The 18,765-nt window shown below is 53.5% G+C and overlaps 3 protein-coding genes across 3 annotated transcripts; 1 reads left to right on the top strand and 2 right to left on the bottom strand.

The window, feature by feature from the left end:
* Positions 1–689: 689 nt before the first annotated feature.
* On the top strand, positions 690–3,856 carry J4E85_002121 (uncharacterized protein; the record flags this gene model as incomplete). The annotated part of the gene is made up of 8 exons (XM_051466401.1): positions 690–790; positions 844–978; positions 1,059–1,781; positions 1,831–2,084; positions 2,429–2,444; positions 2,496–2,523; positions 2,973–3,120; positions 3,399–3,856. The coding sequence occupies 8 exons, from the start codon at positions 690–692 to the stop codon at positions 3,854–3,856; spliced, it is 1,863 nt and encodes a 620-aa protein (XP_051329256.1).
* A 9,092-nt stretch (positions 3,857–12,948) lies between these two features.
* Positions 12,949–14,163, bottom strand: J4E85_002122 (uncharacterized protein; the record flags this gene model as incomplete). Its single annotated transcript, XM_051466402.1, has 2 exons — positions 12,949–13,916; positions 13,974–14,163. The coding sequence occupies 2 exons, from the start codon at positions 14,161–14,163 to the stop codon at positions 12,949–12,951; spliced, it is 1,158 nt and encodes a 385-aa protein (XP_051329257.1).
* Positions 14,164–14,659: 496 nt separating this feature from the next.
* Positions 14,660–16,142, bottom strand: ATG18 (autophagy protein; the record flags this gene model as incomplete). Its single annotated transcript, XM_051466403.1, has 4 exons — positions 14,660–14,714; positions 14,768–15,638; positions 15,683–16,045; positions 16,097–16,142. The coding sequence occupies 4 exons, from the start codon at positions 16,140–16,142 to the stop codon at positions 14,660–14,662; spliced, it is 1,335 nt and encodes a 444-aa protein (XP_051329258.1).
* Positions 16,143–18,765: the final 2,623 nt, after the last annotated feature.

Raw genomic sequence — 18,765 nt, forward strand, 5'->3', positions numbered from 1 at the left:
GAAAGCCCGTTGCGAAGTCCTTGTTTGCCGCCGCTAACAGAGGCTAGACAGAGGTCTGGTGGTGATGAACTTGGGATGTCGTATACAGATGGCGCCTTCGTGAGACCATCCAAGGCAGATCTATCTTCTTCGATGTTGGTATCCAGCGGCCTGTCGGTAGCTGCAGCTTCCTCACACAAGTTGGTTCCGATGAATTCTGCCTCGGCAGATAATTTTGAGGGCAAGATTGCTGGCTCCCTGGCCGGTTCCTTGACTGACACGTCGCGATGTAATCCGGAGAACGGGGCAGCGGAGTTTACCACGTCCAGATTTTGGATAGGCGGTTTGAAACGTGACGGACGGTCTGGTATCCCTCCCACACATGAAAGAAAGGCGCTCAGCCGTAGACGATTGCCGACGAAATTAGCATCGTGCGCCATGTTGCTTGAGACGGCGGTTCACACGTGGGTTAGTGCGAGCGAAGGGATATGTGATCAAAGTCGCATGTCGTGCACACAAAAGCTTCAGAGCATGCTGTATGCTGCAGCGAAGTCTGAGGTTGCAGTCGCGGAGACAGATGGCGGCTGCCAAGAGAGCCATGACGACGCGGGTCCCGAGGTCCATGCGCCTAACGCGTCGCGAATCTTTCAATGTTGCGAAGACTGGAGGAAGTGGCAGAGGGCAATCGCAAGCTATCATAAGAACCCACCATGTCGATACCGTCCACACCGAGATGGCCTGCAGACGAAACGGGCGTGCCAGAGATAGCCGGCGACGAGTGCTTCGGAGACCTGGTAGACAAACTGTGCCAGTCAGTCGATGCATGTGAATGCGCAATTGACCAGTAGCCTAACCCGAGAGTAGGTTCTTTGAGCATAAGATCAAGCTGCCACATACCTTCGAAGATTTGCGTCGATCGCAGGAGGGCCGGGCAGTCCAGCCTCTCATCGCATACCTGTCTACCCAAGTCGACCACCCTGCCCTCGTGTCCGCTCTACTGTACGTCGAGGCAACCCAGGTCGCTTTTATCAATACCAGATGGTTGCATGCCGGAGTGGAGAGCGCTGACCATATTGAAGGGCCCTGAAGGGACATTTCTCTGCCTTGGAGGAAACCAGCGACGAGCCTGGCGTGAACGAAGCGCGAGGCTACGCATGCGAATTCGTAGCCTGGCAATTCTTGACGAACCTGAAAGAAGCCGACATCATCGAGTCTCTGCTAGTAGAACTCCCGCCGGCAACGACGCCGACCACCTCCAACCCACCGAACGGCTACCACTCGGGCGAGAACGAACGCGACACCACACATGCCGACGAGCGGTCGCCTTTGCTTCCCGTATCCAACACCGATTACTTCAGCCGCGGCGACTCTCCCAGATCTCGCTTCGGGTCGCTGATGTCACAATGCGAGAATCTCAGTGCATTGGAGCTTGCGACTGTATCTGGTGCGAAGAAGTTCCTGTCCCAGAGACCAGTCCAGAAAATCATAAATGGCTTGTGGAAAGGCGACATCGTATTCTGGGAGACCCTCAGTCTACACTCAGAGAAGAAGCCCAAAAAGTACAACCGAAAGCAGGCCGATCCCTTCTCCAGGCTACGCGTTCCGTTGTACTTGAAGATTTTCGAGACACTCTTTTTTGCGGCATTCTTAGGGCTGTACTACGCAGTTCTAGTGCAGCGAAACAACGCCCGAGTAACCATTCCCGAGATACTGCTCTACGTGTGGATTGCCAGCTTCGCGTACGATGAATTTTCGGATTGGTTAGACGCAGGGCAAAGCTCGTTCTATGCCTCGGACTTTTGGTAGGCATGCGTTTCTCATCGCCATTTTGATGGAGGCTAACGTCTTTAGGTGGACCTGGGACATCAGTATCGTCGTCGTGGGCTTTGTCTTCTGCATTATGAGGATTGTTGGTCTGACTACAGCCAACGCTACCACCATCGATCTTGCCTATGACGTACTCGGACTAGAGGCTCTCTTCCTCGTGCCGCGTATCTTCTCTCTCTTGAGTCTCAATCGATATTTTGGCACCCTTATTCCGTGTCTCAAAGAAATGACCAAGGATTTCATCAAATTCCTTTCACTGGTAGTCATCCTGTACCTGGGTAAGGCGTCCGACGCTTTAGTAGCTGCAGCCAATGCTCACCGATATAAAGGGTTTCTAACTACTTTCGTACTGCTGGCTAGAGATAGTAGATTCAATGCGAAGCAGATGGCAAGTTGTCTATCGGGGTCACCGACGTGCCAACTGCTGACTCGTGCAACGTAGAGTTGGATCCTGATCAAGGTCTTCTTCGGGTAATGGTTAACATCACGCCACTGTTGCTATACCAGCTAATGCCTTCTCAGCTCTAGCTACCTAGGTTTCGGTGAGTCAAGCCTCAGGCAACGGCCAAGCGAAGGCATACACCGATTCTTGTCCACCAGTACTGACGACAGCTGCCTGCAGATGTCGCCGAAGAGATGTATGCACTCCTCCGATCAACAGTGCCAATGGCTTGCTAATGCCTGCATAGCTCGCCGTTCTTCGGACCTCCTGTGATGGTACGAGTCTGACTATTTGGAATGCATCGCATCGCGGTCTGCTGATCACACACTAGCTTGTTTTCGTCACTTTGACAAACATCTTGTTGATTACAAGCCTCATATCGCTTTTGAGCAACTCGTTGAGTAAGGTAATGGGTTTTTCCATTGGTCCTCACTGCTTTGCAACCTCAAATCGCATGCATGTCTGTGCATGCCAAGCGCAAAACAACGGTTAACGCCCGACTGGACCGCCTCATCTCCATTGCAGTCTCCCCAGAGTGCATTCGCATTGGGGTTAGCACTTGACTTTTTCCGGTTGGTCTTACGGGGGTGTGATACAGCCCCATTGGGACTGCAACAGGAGATTTCTCGCAGGCACTGACTGCCCTGACCCCATGAACAACCGGCTATAGCTTATCATCTCTGGTTATATTACTTTCCAAAGGATCGATATTGACGGTGGACAGGTTCTCGATCATGCGCGAGATGAATATTTGTTCATGTACGTCGGCATGATCCAAGGCAACTTTCTTCAGGCACTGACGATGCAGCTATTCCGTATACGTGCTCGAAGCATCAAGCTCAAATCGATTGACATACTTTCTGCCTCCACTGGTAAGTATGTTGTTCAGTGCTATTATTATGGGGAGGTTAAAAGCGGGCATTAAGCGCCGGGTCGTTCAACGCCCAATCGACACAGCCTCTATGGCCATCGTGGAAGACGCGCTCAGAACCAACCAGTCAAAGCTTCGTGGCCGGCTCGTGAAGGAAGCATCGTCGGCGGATGCTCTGCCGTTGTCACGTCACTGACAAGCCTTGTTCTGGCGCTCAGGCTCTCTCGACTCAAGGCCGCTGTGAATCCCTGCGAACCCACAACGCAGTGGTATCCACAGCCGTGCTCAACTTTGCAAGGCTGACCGGCTTCCAGAATCTCATTCCGCTAGTCATTCGACCGTTGCGGCTCGTCATCCCCTCCGAGCGACTCAGGAGCGTCCGGATCGTCTTGCTCAAGGCCACGCATCTACCTCTTGTATTTGCAATCTGGGCTTACGAGCAGCTGACCGATACCCGTAATCTCGATGTGAAAGCGACATCTTTCAGCGGACCGCAGACACCAACCCCACCAAAAAAGGCTCTTCGGTTGCCGGTCAACTCTCCACGCCTATTGATGGCGGAAGCACCAAAATCATTTGCGAGGAAGCCCCAGAAGCCCCAGGCACGAGCAGGGTCTACAGAAACCGATGCTCCATTGAAGGCACTAGTCCTTAAGCTTTCAACGCAAGTTGAAGAACTTACTGCGATGGTGTCGCAGCTCCAGCAGCAGCGCGAAGCGAGCACATCGGTCGCTTGATGGCCGGCGCTTGCAGCCGCGGACATATAGGTACATTTTGCTAAGGATGAGCACTGCAAATCCGGTTAAAATTCAAGTTGATCTTATCTGTCTATCCCAAGAGCTACTCAAACAAGCGCGTATGGAGTTGAGGTGTTGGTGTCTCACTTTGGTAACGGCATTGGGGTGACACATGAATGAACGATCAACGTCAGATACAGACGGGACATCCTTTGCCAAACTGGCCAGTTTCATGGGGATGCACATCGAGCAAGGGTACAACCGCCCTCTCCTCTTGCGCCTCAAAGTCCGGTCGGCGCAAGGATGCCTGTGTTCGGCCCGCTAAGGCCTAGCTACCCGGCTGTCTGGTTCACTTGCACATACCCCGGTCTCGAGCTGCATCCACCGCCCCCCTGCCACTCTTTCATAGCCCCATGAAGCTAACAGGCGCCTGCCGCGTAGGCGGCTCGAGCTTTCTGTTCATGCTGCCCTGTCTAGCATAATTTCAGAATCTGCCTAACACTCAAGAGCCCACTGTTTAACGTAGGCTCCGAGAACGCACTGGCGCAGTATACAAATCAATTCCATCTTGGAGTTAGTCACGCACTGCATCGTACAGATATAACTCGTCCCGGAACGCCCTGCAGTTGGCATCCTCATCCAGCTTCTACCACATCATTTCTATCTTTGCCTGTCTTCATTCCTCGCCAACCTACTTGACCTCAAAGACTTGTGGACTACGTTCATCCCTTTGAGATCCTTTCATCATGTACTCGTACGCGGACCAGCCCACGCCACCTTTCAACTCGCCTTACCAACAACACACATCTCAACCAGGCTCCCTGCTTGAGTCACCCTATCCTTCACCAAGACAACAAGAGCCGCGGCCCAGCTACCCACATGGTCTTGGTTTATATCCAGTCCACCCTTCAATGCCGAACACTCTCTCTCCATCGTCTCCCCCACAATCGGAAGGCTGGGTTAGCGCTCAGTATCCCAACGACACCTCGGCAGAGGCCACTGCAGATCCCTATCTGTCAGGAGCTTTCGATCACCCAGTCCCCCATTCGCCAGTACCGTGGAGTTCCGCCCAGGACACACCTCCTACATCCCCAGACGTGTACAGTCAACGCGCGATGTCTGCTGCTTATTCGCACGATGGCTCAGAGCCGGAGTCTTACTCTAGCATCAAGTTAGAGGGCCCGGCATGGAACCCAGCAGCTCGCATCCAGTTTGGCACAGAAGTGCCAGTTACTATGGGTGGTCAGTCCTTATCAGGGCATCCACCACTCACAGTAGCTCCCGATCGGCTTAGCACACACATGTACTCCTACGAGAGTGCGTATCCATCACCAGCTATGCCTGGATACGACTCGGCGCCGGTTTACAACTACAGCAACCGTAGCCCCGTACAGGCGTCAACAGTGATCAGGACTGCCAATGCACAAGCTCGGGCTGCACGAGCTCCTCGAACTGCCGTCGCAAAACGAACACGCAACCGCAGGCACACTGATCCCGCCAATGCTGCCTACCACTGCCTGATTTGCAAAGACAGGGGTTTTGCCAGGAAATACAACCTCAACCAGCACATGCTTACACATGCGGCTGAGCGAAAGAGGCCGAATGTTTGCCCACACCCTCAGTGCGACAAACACTTTGTGCGCAAGACAGATTTGGCTCGCCACGACCAGAGTGTGCACACAGACAACAGACCTTGGAAGTGTTCAAGGTGCCCTGCAACCTTTCCTCGTAAAGACACGCTCAGCAGGTCAGTAGTAACCTAATTATGTGTTCATTTCATCTTGCTAACAACTTCTCAGACACGAGGAAGATGGATGCAGTCGCCGCACCCAAGTGCATGCCGATGACGCAGCTTTCACGCGTTCGAAACTCTGATCGACGGCATAGGTCAACTCTGCATCGATCAGCGAGGACTGTCCTGTACCAGCACTTGATACATCCAGCATGGGGAGACACGTCGGAAGCAGTTCGTTCAGTTGAAGATTCCACTACGGGCCGTAGCAAATTGTATCGCTGTCTTGTTTCAAGGTTTTCTTTACATTGCGTGGGTGGAAATTTGTAACAATGGCGTTTTAGTGCACTCCAAAGAATGTGAGAGCAATAGAAAAACTGTGGCTACGTGGTAAGGTTGCCCTGCTTCATCGCATAATGGCCCCTCTTGTTTACTAGGAGAATATGATCACGCTCGTTCACACTACACCATGAAACCTCTTCAATGCACAAAACTCAAATCATGACCAGCTCCTCTAGCATGGTACCCTAGCAGTCTAGGAGGCTAGAAGGACGCCACCTAGATCGATCCAAGGAGACTGGCTGCAATAAGCCGGCACTGTCCACAACGTCTTTTCGTACGACCCACCTTAGGCGGGGATACGCCGGGGACCACTACCGCAAGCCACGAAGCGCGACCCTTGTCAGATCAAGTCTACATGGATGTGGGCTGTTTGTGAAGTGTTGCAGGTATGGTGCATGTTAAGCGCCCTCGATGTGAGCGAATTCACGCAGGCCGCATCTGACTGGCCAACGATACGCTGGGGAGGTGGCACGGTGAGATAGCTTGCGGACGGACCCACGATGCTACTAATTAGACGCAGCATGCTCTTTCGCGGGCTATATTACCTGTGATTTCAGTCGAAAACTACTCTGGGGCAGCTATAGCAACAAGGTCAGCGGACGCATGCCGCTCATGCTGAGCTGGAGCGTTTCCACCACGTCACGCATCGCTGTCGACCCACATCGCAAATCAATCCCGGAACTTGTCTCTGCTCCCTGTCCGTGAACTCCAGAGACTAGTCGCGTAGCGTTGTGATGGGCGCTTAATGTTTGGCCGTGTGGCCTTGTCTTATCTGGCTCGAGCCACGTCGGCTCGTTGGTTGCAGCCCTCGAGCGCGCTAGGCCCCACACGTCATGGCCGCCAAGCTCTCTCCCACCACGATCCTCCAACGACCTCCCCAATCTGGCCGTGCTCGTTTCGACGCGTCTCTTTTCGCTTACCCTTCAACCCAGACCCGTCGCAATAACGGCGACCTTTGCTGCCTAACCCGGGATTCTGGGTCTGAGCCAGCCAGCAGCTGCACGTTGTTTTGGCCCCTAACATCCTTCCCCTCCTCCGCACTGATACAGGCGATGCGATCAGCGACTTGCTCGACACGACGAACTGTGCATGACGACATCTAATCAAAGAGGAAGGGATCGTGCGACAGACGTTCTGCCCCAGGCGCCACTCAGGTGACGCTCGTCCTATGCGAGTGACAACCCTCATATGCGACGGGACGGGACCTTCACACCCCATTATGGCTAGCCATCATCGCTCGGCCTCCATGCTCCATGCCGCGGAATCAAGGAAGAAGTCACCTGTGCCGGGCCGGACAGGGCCATCTCGACTGAGACATTCTGCTGCAATGCACATCAGTCGGGTCGCAGTTTGGGCCATTGCAACATCGGCATATCTTTGCAATCACCTCCACATGGACTATACAGTCTGCATGTATTGCTGGGGATTGACGGCATACCTATACGAGCATCGCTTCATCTTCCATTGGTCAACTCATCAACCCAATAACATCATGAGAAAGGCCAAGTCTGTTTCCGCGCGGTCCAACAACGGGTTGTCACTGACGAGTACCAGCCTGTTGTACCACGGCATCGAGTCTCGCCCACCGCAGTGCTCGACCATGCTTAGCCCACACAGCAACGCGGGATTTATCGCTTGAACTCAATAATTAACGACCAATTGTGCCGCGCACCCGCCGTGTTCCTGCAGTGAGCTGACCGGAAGATCCACGTGTAATCTAAGCAGTCAGCAATCTACCATGCGACCAGCCGCACCAACTTTACGGGAAGGAAGGTGCATCGGTTGGCAAGTTTGTACAACATAAAGCGAGACCCAATATGCGTGGTTGACATGGGTCATACGGAGAAGGTCACGGGGACCAAGTTCTCGAAACAATCCTACGAAGGAACGTTTCATGGCCGAGCACTGACCGACCCATGTAGCTTATTGGACGTTCAGTTGTGACAATGCCAGAAGTCCACGCAGTATATGGGTAAGAGGAACGTGGGTTAACATTGACGCTCATGACACACATTACCTGCTAGGCTGGCTGACAATCACGCCGGTGCAATCTCGCAGCCTAGTGGCAAGAAGAGATTCCGCCTCCGTGACAGAGACCCCAGCGACGTCAAAATCCAAAGTCATCTGTGTCTCCGCTTCTTGCGATACCACATAGAAGACAGCCGAATGCTGTTCGTGCAATCTGACGTTCCAAACCTTGGTACAGGTTACTGGAAAACCACACACATGGCACTGGATACATACTGGACGCAACACCACGCGGTTGCCATGCACGCACATTTCCTGGCGCCATGTTGTGCGAATCGCGTTCCCCAAAGCGCTAGACGGCGCTTCTAGGTTCCGAGTCGATCGGTAAGGCGTTAAAAAAACCTGGAGTTGCCGCGATGCTTCCGCTGCCCGCGCGAGCCGCAAAACCCCTGCTAGCGATGTCTGGTGCCGCGTCCACAGTCCGCGATAGACGCCGCCTCGCTAGAGGTGTGTGCAGTGCAGCTAAAAACAACGTCGAATGGTGGGTGCTTCCAGCCCGCACATGCGCTTCCTGTGAAGGTATGACACAGTTTCAAAATGAGAAGATGAACTCGGATAATCTTGCTCTCTTTCTCTACTCTGACTTTGCTGTACTGGCCCGTCTCGTCATTTGGAAAGTGCGTGAGGTCACAGCTGGTTAGGCCCCCCTTCCACTTCGGTCTCAGCAAATTCTGTTCTCGCGTCGAGCAGGGGTATGGCGCTAACGGCTTCAATCGATCCGCCGGCTGCAGTGGAGCAGCTCAGGGCTTATGACAGTCTCCACCCACATACAGCGCCAGCCTGACTCTTGCAGTGGCCCTGAGTGCCGAAGCTACACAATACCCTGCAGAACCAGTGGAGCTATCAACGGGGAATCTTTCCTCACCTTGGAAGCATGGTGTTTTGCATAGGGCAGAAAATTGGGACTGCACTCTTCGGTATTGACTTGTCCACGTAACACAGGGCCAACTTTGAAGATCGGTAAACCACACCTATACCACACGATCTTTTTCGTTAGCTCGGCGTACTGTCTTCATGCTCGGGAATTGAAACGGAGAATTATACCATATATTTCCGGTATCCACTAGAAGCTCATCAGGGTTCTTTCAAGTATATCTACCAACCGTACGAATTTCCCAAGACGGTTTACTACGTTCGGGTACGGTATGCTTCTTCCCCGGCCAATGGCATCGAAGAACGCACGGACAGCGTACCAAATCAAGATACAAGCCGAACCTTGGAACTATATGTGGTACTGTATTGCGACACTAATGTTATGCAAAACCCAGACCGAATACCAGGAGCTAGGTACGCTTGTGATCCTACTGTAACTTTGGTGACTTGGCAGATGGCCATCCACGATCGAAGAGGAAGGCGGCGAGCTACATACTGTTCGTAGTTAGTCCGCACATCTTGGGCGCGTGGAACGCAAACTGCTCAACACCGGACAGAACACCTCAATGTGAGGCTGAGCGCTTTTCTGAGGCTTATTTGCCATTTACTAGACGCAGTAGGGGTATCGAGGTATGTGCAGTCTAAGTATAACTTAGTCCGACGCGAAGCGGTGTTCGAAGGGTCCGTATCACTCCAAGCGCTTGATTCAAGAATACCATCACCCTCACGATGCCGGACTAAATCCTCTAGGCATGTCCGCGAACAATGTTGGCGGCATCTCCGTTCATCTTCACAATCAGCCTCGCCGGGTTCGGGGTCCATCTTCAAACAGTTAGGACGCTTGGCATACCTACGGCCTTTCCCTTGCTTCGGCACTGTGGCAGGATGCCATCCAATATTGTAGCCCCGTGATTTGCGACGATTGCAGAAGCAGCCTTGTCGTTGAGCCTCAAATGTCAAACAAAAATGATGAGAGATGCATATCGTCCGCGTCCCCCGGCCCCCTTTCTGCAATCTCACAACGGTGAGGCACAGCCAGATCGGTGCGGCAACTGGAAACTCCCGCAAGCGTTTGCTGTCCACAAACGGCCGATTCCCCGAGATCGTCGACTTAGTGGGCGCGAAGCTGTGCCGCCCGATCATAGCAAACGATGAACGCAAACCGAGCGCAGACAAGAACCCTCCGCGGGGGATAAGCCTGGATCTCCTCATTTCGCTTGCGGGGAAGCACAACCCTGACTTCCTGCCTGAAAATCGTACGAGCATCGAAAACTCAAATGACTAGACGGCGATGTCGAGCTATGATGCTCGCAAGCTGCATTGCAGATGACAGCACATCCAGCAGACTGGTAGCGATCTCTCGGCGCTCAGACACGCTGTCACACCAATCGATACGAAAGTCCGACCAACGACGCCGGCACGCGCATGTCCACGACTCCCGGCAGGATGCTTCTTGCAGGACAAATCTTACCGAGCTATACAAAGCGTTCCTTGTGGATAAAAAAAAATATGCAGCGAAACGAAGCCGAGAGGTACGGAGACCAACACGAAAACCCTGCAGTCCAACAATCCAACTCAGGCAAGAGCAAATATGCGACAGCGGTCACACCCGGATCGACTCCGTCTTTGCAATTTGAGAAATGGCATCCTCCATTCCCCATCCTGCATATGCCCGTTGCCACAACGTGTGATGAACTGTGCCTTCTCGTGGCCATTGATTACGCGCCAGCCGCCCGCCGATCGGCATCACACCAGTGTTATCAGCAACCGCCATGCATTTAGCCCTATTTAGGCCGGTGGGATGAGACAAAAAGATGGATATTTGCATAATTCGAGCGGGATGGGTCAACGCATATTGGCCTGTCTAGGCAGGAGACATGCGAAACAGGAAAGTGACAAGTCGATTATACCTGCTAACATTGGTCTCGAATGGCGGTAAATTTACCCTCTCAACGGTTCAGCCGTTCGCGCTTAGACGCCGCGACCTGCGACGGCCCACGGCAGACAGGCCTCAGCAAGGATGCCGGCATCCGAATCTCCCATGTCTGTAGGCTGTCTGCTCCCGTGCTGGATTGTCACTGTGACCGGTCCATGTGGGTAAAGATCAATTGTGCATGGTACTCGCACTTTCCCTACTGATTGGCTCGGAAGGCGAGACGATGTGCCCTTGGCGCCCTTCGGAGTGTATTCAATTAGGGCCGAAAAAAGAGGGGAGATGGGTCGAGAAGACTTCGTAGGATCATGAGGATGTGAAGGTAAGCTTCTGTGCCTCACGGGTGAGGCTGCTTTCTGGAAGCAGGTAAGACGCATCAGCTCTCCGCAGTGGCTGACGCAAAGTGCGACAATCCTCCAGGCACTACGCCGCCGATTATCGTTACGAGCTTTACCGCACATGTCTTCAGCCCGTAACATCAGGTCAATCACTGAGGTCGTTCTTCGCGCTCCCCGAACGCCCGTGCGCCGGAAGCGCGCTTTCAGACCCCACGCCATTTGACATCAAACGTTGGGTCCCAGTATCACACCATATGACGCTTGATACTGGAGAAAACATGCTAGATACAGAAAAGTAGGTACTGCGACGCTGCCCAAGTCGACCATCAGCCACCATCGACGAGACATCAGCCGCTGGTTGGGCCACCGGCAGTATACAGTCGGTCGCCACCACAGTCAGGGTGATCCTTTGGTCTCAGCCGTATATGTGCGACCCAACGACGTGGTAAATAGGCCAAGGTGAGCCCATGGTTGATACTCCCACTGTATGTACAAAGCGAGTCAGTAAGCCACCATCCGCGTCGCGAGTCTGTGTCGGCGCAAAACTAAGGTGACTAGCGGACGGCTGGTAGTGCCATGACGTGAAGCTCGTCTCTTATTCCCTGATCAAGCCTCCAGACAGCATCAAAGAGCTCGCCCGTGTGTATAGGACTTTGGGAGGAGCTAAGGAGTAGGCAGGTAGTAGCTTGATTCGCTTCTTCTTCCCCAAAAGAAGTAGATTGTGCAGTGAAACCACATAACCACCTACGTATCTCGTTCCTTGTACATGGGGTTTCCTAGCTTTACGCAGGAGCCTACTTCTGGTACGATGTGCTTCTGTCATGCAGACAAGAACCTTGGAAGTATCCAGCTGGTTAGACTACTGCACTGACTGCATAGCAAAATTAGAATGTAACACGCGAGTTCGTGACAAGCGAAAGGCCAGAGTGACCGAGACCAGCCATCACTGCGAGAGCATGCTTCACCGCCTGAATCTCTGTCTTTGATGACGGTGAGGTAGCTTTTCGAACGACCAGGGCCTGCACAGTGGCGGCCCGGTACAAGCGAGACGTCTTGCTGCTTCCAATCACAACACCCAGGCTCCTTGCTGCTGTACAGTGAAGGACCATTCCGTGATGATACACTATATCTTTCATGCATACTGTGTTACACCACAGTCTAGACACGATTATAGCATGCCTTGCAGATGCCAATAGATGTTTCGTTGGTCATGGAAACCTTGACTTCAGGTACTGGCAGGCATATCTTACGGCCAAGTGACTCTACCTCATCACATACATCTCCGCTTGGTATTGGGCAGAAGCTGAGTTATTGCCAGGCAGCAGGAGTTAGTGACGATGCTCACCGGAATGCCTTGAGGCATTTGCTGAACTTCTGCTGGCGGCTGGGATCCCAAGGCTAGAATATCGTCTGGGAGACGCCTGTCCACTCAAACTTTACTTCGATGAAGGGCGCATGAGTCCAGGCATCGGTATTGTTAGAAGCGCTGGTCTTGCTTCGCCTGCCTTCATCGTTGGTATCTTGAAGTGGGTGGGGAATCTAAGCCCCAGCACTGACGCTCGATGGGTTTCGCTCATCGCATGAACGATCACAGAGACTTCGCTATGGAACTGTCATGATGGGTATTGACGTCTGTCGTTCTAAATATAATAATGTTCATCTACATATCGTACCTGCGCAAGCACCGAGATGCAGTGTTGAGGCGGTGCAGCACTGCCCTGCCTGTGCCGCATGCACGTCAACTACTACGCCGTATCATACTGCCGTGTTAATCGTCATTCGTGAATTGTTCGTCCTCTCTTCTTCACCTATCGCTTCTGCCCGTCACCAATCTGTTGTTGGATGCTCAGATGAAGTCTCCATCACCAAAGCCACCGAATGGATTCGGTGGTCGTCCACCTGCTCCGCCAAAACCACCTGGCCCTCCAAACCCGCCCCCGCCTGGGAACATGAGACCTCTTCCTCTGTCCTCTCTAAACGGATCGCCTGGTCCTAGAGGGTCGTAACGCGCCCCCGGAGGTGCTCTGGGATCATATCCACCTTGTCCGCCTTGACCGCGAAACAGCGGATCATCGAATGTGGGATGCATCCCGCCGCCGCCAAAACCGCCAGGTCGTGGCAGCCCTCCTGCTAGGTGTGGCCGAAGGGGATCATTAGGTCCGAGACCCTGTGGATATAAATCGTCATGCCCAATGTTGATGGGGTTGTTACCGGGCATGCGACCGGGCTGTCTGTTCATGCCCAACTCGTCGTCAAAGCCGGGTATGGGTTCTGGTAGATGCCGCCCCAAGCCTGGCTGTGCGGCGAGAGGATCGTTGAAAGGGTATGGTCGTGCGGGCTCCGGTTCAGTGGGGGGCTGCCGTGGGTTGGCAGGTCCCCCTCGTTGTGGTTCTTGCCGATCCGCTGTAGGGGTGCGCTCGCGGTCGGTGTTGCCCTCCTCGTAGCCTGGCTTGTTAAGCCCGGGTGCCAGCTTCTGTATAACAGATATCTTGAGGAGCGAGCCGAGGTCGTTCAGCCTGCCTGGCGAGATGAACAGCTCTTGCACCTTCTCCGACACCTGCTCCGTTGATGTATCTTCAGACACACTGAATGGTAATTGTGATTCGGATATGTAGTCCTTGGTCGTGACTTCGAAATGTGTGGTCTTGTCATCGCCGAGCGCGAGAGCGTATACGACAGCTTTGCCTCCCAACCTATTGACCTTGACGAGGTACTCCATGGCTGACTGCGCGTGGGCGTATCTGAAAGCGTATGAGGATGACGCATTCCATTCTTTCGGTAACGACTCTGGGTTTTCGGCGTCTGCGTGCGCTTCTATAAGTTCCCGAGTTATGACGTGTAAAGGTAAGGGTGAATGAGACGGGTGCTTACCTATGCGCTCGTCTTCGCCCAGCCCGATCAGGCGGAAGCCAACAGCAAGCATGCCGGCGTGTACTGCTAGTGCGACGGCTTCGGTGCCATTCTTGAGCTGTGAAGATTCGCCTTTTGGTAGCGACGTTGCCATGAACAGCGCGAGCGAACCCGAGCTTAGCGGGTTGCCCGTAGTATTCTGGTGTACCATCTTTACGGATCCCGGGTGCGTTGTGGTCGTCAAAGTTTCGCGGAGTGGATGAAGGGATTCCTGAAGGTAGTTATAGCTCGTGTATGGTTTATAGAAGCGTAGTGGTGTGAAGAAGTTCCAAGGTCGATGGAAATAAATGCACCATGGTTGGAGTTCAGGCTGCGGCCAATGACGCGTGGGCGGGGCACGGGAACGCGCTAGAGCAATGCACGATATCTGTTCATGCACGATGCAAGCGCCAGATTCGATAATCTCTCTACTGTACTACTTGCATGACATCACTGTCAAGATCAAAGTTTCCGCAAAAAGCAAGTAATATTGCCGAGCCATGGGAATGCTCAGTATGCACCTATGCGTAAATCAAGACTATCGTGCTACTCCAAAGGCATGTGCGCCAACCCGTGGGGAATAATGTGGGACCAAATACGCCAGAGGCAATGCAAGAAGAAGAATAAGAGGCTTAAAGGAAAGTACATCGGGCCATGTGGTGGGATATCTATTCCGGCAGATCCTGTGAGTTGCTTGCTGCGAGTTCGTTCGGTTCAAGAAGGCTGCAGTCAGCGTTAGTAGGTATCAAAAGGCAGTAAGGGAGCGGACAACATACGAGTACTGTTTGTACAGTGTACCCTCGCCTCCCTTCTCCAAGTCCACATTGAACACATAGTAGTTCCCTTCACTGGTAACTACCATAATCTGAGGACCGTTGTTGTTGAGCGCTACCACATTCCTGACAGGTCCCGTGGAAGAGCTTGTCGGAGAGCGTGGTATCTTGACCCACGCGAAGTCGCGCGAGGGCTCCCAGATCTCTGCTACAGCGCTGGGTAAATATCCGCCGACGGTAGCGGCGAAGGACTTTCCAACGGTCTGCGATGTGCGCCGAATCAAACTCCCAAAAGTGGGATTGATGGGTTTCCGCTCTGGAGTCGATACATCTGCTGTGCTGGCACCGAATTCATCCGCTGTCTCTTGGCTCGTTCGACTTCCGCTACGTGCATGAGACGCGCCCATGGGCTTGCTAGGCCCGGAAGATACGCTATTACTCCTGCTGTTGGGCGCTCCTAAGCGGAAGATGTGGACAGTCTCGGTCGCCGACGATACACTAAGCAAGGTCGATGTCGAGTTGAAAGACATGCTGTATATCCTGGCCGGGATGGAGCCTCTCCGGAACTGGTACAGCTTTTGCGCATCGGGTATGGAGAAGACGCGGATGATGGTGCCCTTTTCTGATGCCGTCGCCAGCAGGGTACCATCGCTGTTCAGCGCAATGCAAGATAGCGGAGAATTGTGCGCCTCAATTACGTTGACTGCCTCCATTTTTGTAGCATCGTATATAAGGACTTCTCCGCTTGTGGGTGCGATGTGATCGGCTTTGGGCGGCGCGTGCGAAGGCGGCTGGAAGGTAGCGGGTGCGGCTTTGGTGGGCAGCGGATACACGAGGTAGTTGTTCTCGGACGATGCTGAGAGAGCGCATATCGCTATGCCAGTCAGTATGTGTGAAGTGCTGCTTCTTGCGACGTACCATTAGGATTAGGCGACGTCTTCTCCGTCTTGAGCATCTGCAGGTTGCTTATATCGTAGATGTAGAGTTCCGACTCGAGCACGACGACGATGCGTTTCCTGTTCATGCGCATGGCGAGGATGGCTGTCCGGAATGTCATCTCACATATGGTCGAGTGCCTCTTGTCCTTGTCAGCGCGTGCCTGGCCAGAGTCGCCTGTCCGACGAACCTTGGTGTTTTGTATGCGCAGCACGCGTGGCGACAGCGTGAGGGCTACCAGCGACGTGGAGAAGAGCATCTCAAGGCTGGAGACATCTCCCTCGCGTGACTCGGATTGCTTGTTAAACGGGTCGGTGGTGTATATGCGGTAGCCATTGGGCGTGCCTGTGCGATTAAGTCAGTATATATTGGGCGGGTAGCAGACAGGGCGCATACCGACGCCTAGATGGCTGTGGTCCTGGTTGAAGGTTACGAAATTCATCGCGGGAGTCTGGCGTTGCCTGCGTGGTTCCGGGTGCTGCGAGGGCTGGGGACTATCCGCGTGATAGCTCGGTGCAGCTGTTGGCCGCCGTTCGCGGGAGTCCAAGCCCTACAAGCGGGTGCGCAAAGGTAATCGCAGGCCCGAGCGATTGCGATGCCGATAGCAATGCGTGTATACGCCGGTGCAAGTGATAGAAAAAGATAGCCTGGGCCTGATCGTAGGTTGCAGCTACCGCCGTCTGACGATGGTTCACGCGCCCATGCAGGGATCCCGACGTCAGCTTAGCCCCGCGTAGTGGCTGGTGCTCCAAAAATCATTCCTCTCCCAAGACCATGGCCACACCATCGTGAAGACCAGAACATGGCCAAAGACGCCAAGATGCGCTCCAAGAAGGCTGCTGCAAAGCGCAAGGGTAACCAGAAATCCCTGCGCGAGAGAAGAGATGTGGATATCATGAACGTGAGGTCCCCAGCCTCTTCCGCCCATGAATCCTCGTAGCGACTGGACTAATATTAAAGTCAGACGAATGACAGCAGCATTGTGTCCAAGAGAAGCGTATCGAAACTCTATCTCAGCAATGAGCCTGACTTCTATGAGCCTTTTGTACCAAAGTTCGTTCGACGCAGTACGTCACTTGGATACCACTTGCACGTGAGACATGGACTGATGCCCTTCAGATCCGTTGATCAATCGCGGGTATTGGCTACGAATGCATGCTATTGAACAAGTAGTCCGCCGGTTTCTGGAAGAAGAGAACGGAAAGCCCAAGATTGTGGTGAACCTAGGATGTGGATAGTGAGTAAGACATCCGTCGTCTCGACTCTAACACAGTGAGAAGCTACTAAGTCCGGAAAGTGATCCCTTGCCTTTCCAGTTTTGGCACAGGTATCCGGCCCTCACGCAATCATCTACATTCGTCGACGTCGACTATCCACAATTGATGCAACGCAAGAGAGATACCATGCTTAGCAATGGTCTTCTTCGAGACGCCTTGCTCAGGACCAAACTCCGTCAGTCCGAACAGCCTGTATATCTTCGTAGCGACAGCTACATGGCTCTTGGATGCGATCTGAAAGACCTTGCCACACTCGAACGACTTCTGCGGGCCGAGTTCGATGTCCCCTCGTCTTCAATCCTGTTCGTCGCCGAAGTGTCTGTGACCTACATGCCGCTAAAGGACTCTGATGCTCTCATACAGTGGGCTAGTACTATCGAAGACGGTATGCAGATTCGTCAAACCCTGCCCATAAGCTATGCTAACATCTGTAGCTCGCTTCTGCATACTAGGTATTCATTCCTTCATGTGTATGTACCAGTTCGCTTATACTGACTCCATACTGCATAGAACAGTACCTTCCGCAAGGCCCAGCTCATCCCTTTGCCAAGACAATGCTGTCTCACTTCGACAAGCTACAAGCATCAATCAACGCGGTTAAGTTGCATTCATCACTAAACCAGCAAGCCGCTCGTTTCCGTAATGCAGCATGGCCCACAATAACCATGGCCCGCAATCTGTGGGATCTATGGTCTGATGATAGCTTTACCCCTCCCACCCTTAGACGCGGGCTGAATGCAGTGGAGCCGTTTGACGAGTGGGAAGAGTTTGCGCTCTTTGGGGGTCATTACTTCCTACTCGTCGCTTCAAATGCAGAGCAAAGTGGACCGACTGAGTTAGCCTATGGCGAGGCAACAGCCACCACAGGGTGCAGGAAAGCCGCTGATGCGGGAAGTATTACCCTTCACACCTTGAAATTATCGGGTGGTGGTGCCGTGACGCCACGTCGTTTCACAGCAGCTTTCGCTTTCGACAAGGACTCGGTGGCCTTCCACGGAGGTCAAGGGACGCAAGCCCGTCTCGCCGATATGGACACATTGACGCGGGAGGATCATAACGGGGATCGTACCATCCAGCCTTGTGGCTTGCTGCCTGCTGCCCGCGTATGCCATACTATCACATCAATGCGCAACGGTGAAGCGTTGTTGGTCGGAGGCCGCGGATCGCCCACCCAGGCTTATGCAGATTGCTGGCTCTTCAACCAGGGAGCTTGGGCCAAAGTGGACGACCTGATGCCAGCCCGGTACCGCCATTCTGCTGTTGCTGTTGTACTAGGAAGTGGGGAATCACAGATCCATGGCGTCTTTGTCTTTGGTGGCAAAGCCAGTGACGGCACAGTACTCGATGCCGAACACTACTGTGCCTTATGGACTGCCAACGGCGGATGGAACAGCATTCCCGTCGACGGACCGCGCCCGTCTGCACGCTTCGCCGCCGCGATGTCCACGATCGATTTTGCTCAAGATTGGGGGTTGCTGACAGGTGGACAAGACGAGAGCGGCGTGGTCGTACAAGACGCGGTGTGGGAGTGGTCCATTTCCGCCACACCAACACCTAGGCTCAACTTTAAGGACCGCGCCAATGACGTTCGCAGCAGCTTGGAGAACTCTGCATACGCGCGTATAGGTGCCAGTCTAGTTCCCTGGAACGATTCTCTGCTGTTGATTGGAGGTGTTTCACAGAAGCATATCCACTCTCTATCAGACGACTTCCTGCTCTTAACATGCAAGGACACGACCATCGATGTGGAGCATCCCAGTATGCAGGCATTGCCGCCAACGACATGGC

This window comes from Alternaria conjuncta, assembly GCF_024043145.1.
Source record: "Alternaria conjuncta strain BMP 0040 chromosome Unknown scaffold_3, whole genome shotgun sequence".
NCBI lineage: Eukaryota > Fungi > Ascomycota > Dothideomycetes > Pleosporales > Pleosporaceae > Alternaria > Alternaria conjuncta.